At 48.0% G+C, this 3,311-nt stretch overlaps 1 protein-coding gene across 1 annotated transcript; it reads right to left on the bottom strand.

Moving 5' to 3' along the window:
* Positions 1–275: 275 nt before the first annotated feature.
* LOC102718925 lies at positions 276–2,060 on the bottom strand. The gene is made up of 3 exons (XM_015836449.1): positions 1,964–2,060; positions 1,286–1,783; positions 276–1,026 (listed from the first exon to the last, which is right to left on the bottom strand). Exons 1-3 carry the CDS (start codon positions 2,058–2,060, stop codon positions 488–490), a joined length of 1,134 nt encoding a protein of 377 aa, XP_015691935.1. The 3' UTR covers positions 276–487.
* Positions 2,061–3,311: the final 1,251 nt, after the last annotated feature.

The raw sequence follows: 3,311 nt of genomic DNA, 5'->3' as shown, positions 1-3,311 counted from the left end.
TTGCAGGCTTGGACCACAGTAAAGCTTAACTCAACGACGACTAATGAAGAACTTGATCTCAACCTTACATATTCCAAAACTTCACCATAGAGAGAATTGCACGGAGTTGAGACATGTCCGATTAGACTTTCGTTTCTACGTCGTTTCTTTCAATTCAAACATGGACCTGATGCCCTGATCATATACTCATGTTCGTCAAACCATGTATGATGTATTTACAAGATGTATAACATGTGTAATAATCACGCATGCATAAACTGTGAAACTTTTTCCATCTTAAAAGAACGAACTTTCCCTCGCCGATAATAAATAAAAAACCTCACCTTTTCTGCATAATAACTATTACAAAAAAGGAATAAGATATCCCTTCATATATTGATAAATATATGGGCCTAACAGACGGGCAACTTAAGTCACTTTTGATTCTAGTGACCTTGACGCATCTTTCGTCTAACCCAACCTCCAAACCAGTGGACATCACGCATAGTTACAGAAATAACCGGCGATGAGTGCGAACGGTGACGAGCGACGCGTCGTCGATGACGGGCCCACACAGCGTGCCATCGGTCTTCATGGTGTAGGCCATGCTGACGAACACCACGCGCGTCCGCTTCTCCGTCGCCGTGAACTCGAGCACCCCGCGCTTGTGCCCGCCCGTGCCCTGCGACTGGTACGGCACCTTCACGCTCCCGCGCGACGCGTACGCCTGGACGGCCAGGGACCCGGCGCACCCGTCGCCGGCGTCCCCGACGGAGAACTCCAGCCTGTACGACCGCCCGGGCACGGTGCTCACCTCCTGCACCAGCGCCGTCTCCATGCCGGACAACAGCTCAACCGCGCGGGCGCCGCCCGGCACTGAGTAGTGCGCCGAGTCAATGCACTTGACGGACTTGGTGGACGACAGGACCGCCCACGGGGACAGCGGCGAGTAGTCGTCCTCGTCCCTCGGTGGCACCAGCACGCCCCAGGACGTGTTGGGGAAGATGTACGGGCCCTCCTCGAAGCCCCCATTCTTCAGCATGTTACCTGGTTGGTTTGTTTCACGATGAGCGCCCATGAATTGAACTTTGGAGAGATGCAAACTGGTAAACAGATTTAGTTTTATCAGAGTTAATTTACCGAGCAATTTTATCATTCTTGAGAAGATACAAAGAGGTACTACTGTTTTCTATATGAAATTTAGTACCTTTTGTTATCTTAGGTACTAAAAGATATTAAATTTTACATAGAAAAAAGTGGTACTTCATGGTACCTCCTCACGGATAAGAAAAAAGCTCTAATTTACCTTTGGTGCGTTGAGGAAGTTGCAGGGTTTTGATGGCGAACGAGTCGATGAGGGGGCCGCATGCTGCGTCGTCGGAGACACCGACGTTGTGGACGATGAGCGTCACGACGCTATGCTTGGCCTTGAAGGCCCATGAGTAGGAGTCCCAGCCGCTGCTGGTGTACACCGTCTGGATGGGGAGATCACCGGACTCGGGGCTGACCGTCACGTTGAGCACCTCGGACTGGGCGCAGGTGCGCGCGGCGCTGAATGTGATGGAGTAGTGCATGCCCCGCGTCAGGCCGAGTTTTTGCTGGATGGACGCCTCGTTGCCCAGCCGCACGGCGTACGCGCCCTCCGGCACCGGCAGGAGCATGTCACCCTGCTTCTGGCCCGACCCGATGTACTCCACGAACCCGGAGATCTCCCACTTCGGTATCGCGTAGCGCCCCGTCACCCTCGTGCCGTTCATCTGCGACTCGTCCGGCGCCTCCTCGAAGTTGCCATTCGGCAGCAAGCCTGAAATACACGCAGCAAGCCAGCAAGCAGCAGCAGCATGGCATGTCAGCGATCTTTCATCATTTGCACAATCTCCAAGCAGAAATGTGCGTCACAAATTTTTCGTGCAACTGATTAACCATCTAAATCGCATGTATTACGATCTTAAGCTAGCTAGCAAATCCACTGCTGAGAGGTTACCATAGGAGATAGCCGAAGCCGATTGAGCAGCAACGCTGACGAGCAGGAGCAGCCTGACGCAGCCGGTGCTTTGCACCATCTCGATTTTCCTTTTCATCAACTCTCAGAAGAGGTACTACCCGTACTACGTAGTACGTACTCCCGTTACTTGGTTGGAAGCAAGTGGCAATGGTTTTGGGCAGCAAACAGGTTAGATCTGTAGAGGACATGTCGATGTGCAGCCACTTATAGAGGATGGAGTCCAGACCAGATGTCCAGAACTCCAGATGGACAGCATGTTTTCTAAAGGAAACCGAGCGAGCGAAACGAGCGCCGGATTCGCGGGCCGCCATGATCGAGGAGGTTGGCAGGGCATCTCTCTCGGTTCTGAGGTGCCGTGGAAATGGGATCCCGTCGCTTGGCGGGGTGGCGACCTGGGAAGGCGTCGTCTGTGTGTCCTGGGAAGGCGTCGTCTGTGTGTTGCCTGGTGGGGTCACATGGCGGCTTGCCATTCTGTTCCTTTTGCATGGGCAGCGTGGCTGCTCGCCATCGCCATTTGAGCATAGCTCTCAGTTACCTATAAAACATCAATATGATTTCATATGTCATATATATATTTTGTCTTATAGCTAGTCCGTATGCAGCTAATTACAAATTAGTAGTCCACATCTCTTCTCTCGTCCTTTTTATCTCTTTAAAATATACTTATAGCTGACTTCATGTTATTTTACTGTGTTCTTTGAAAACTCCGCGTCTCCGCCGTCCCCCGCACCTGTCCGGCTCTGGCTCACGGCGCACCACCGTCAAAGCGTAGGAGTCAGTACGCCCTGACCGCCTGTTGTGAATTAGCGACAGAACATAGGACCGAAATTGCGTAGGGGCAAGACATAAATTTCTTGGGCCAAATTTGGTTAGTACCATAACGTAACTGTAAAATGGCCGAATTTATTATCTATATAAAGTAATAGGAAAAGAAAAAAATATATAAGAGTCCATGTGTAAATACAATTTACAAAAATCTAAATTTTGAATTAAAAATTTTAAAATAATTGATATTGAGGGAAGAGTCCATCTATAAATACAATTTGAAAACATCTCAAATTCCAGTTAAAAATAAGTAAAATTATGAGAAAGAGTCAACATAAATACAATTTAGGAGTATCTAAAATTTGAATTACAAATTTATTGTTATGCATAAAGAGTTTATGTACAAGTATAATTTAGAATACAGATAAATAAAGTTTCATGTAAAAATAAATTTAGAAAAAATCACGATTAATTATTGTTAACATAACCCTATATAATATGCTAGTCACGCAACATGTGTGGGCCACCATGTTAGTTTATGATCGAGAAAATTATTTATAAC

The sequence above is a fragment of the Oryza brachyantha genome, chromosome 4, assembly GCF_000231095.2.
Source record: "Oryza brachyantha chromosome 4, ObraRS2, whole genome shotgun sequence".
In the NCBI taxonomy this organism is placed as follows: Eukaryota; Viridiplantae; Streptophyta; class Magnoliopsida; order Poales; family Poaceae; genus Oryza; species Oryza brachyantha.
This window is presented reverse-complemented; position numbering and strand designations above follow the sequence as displayed.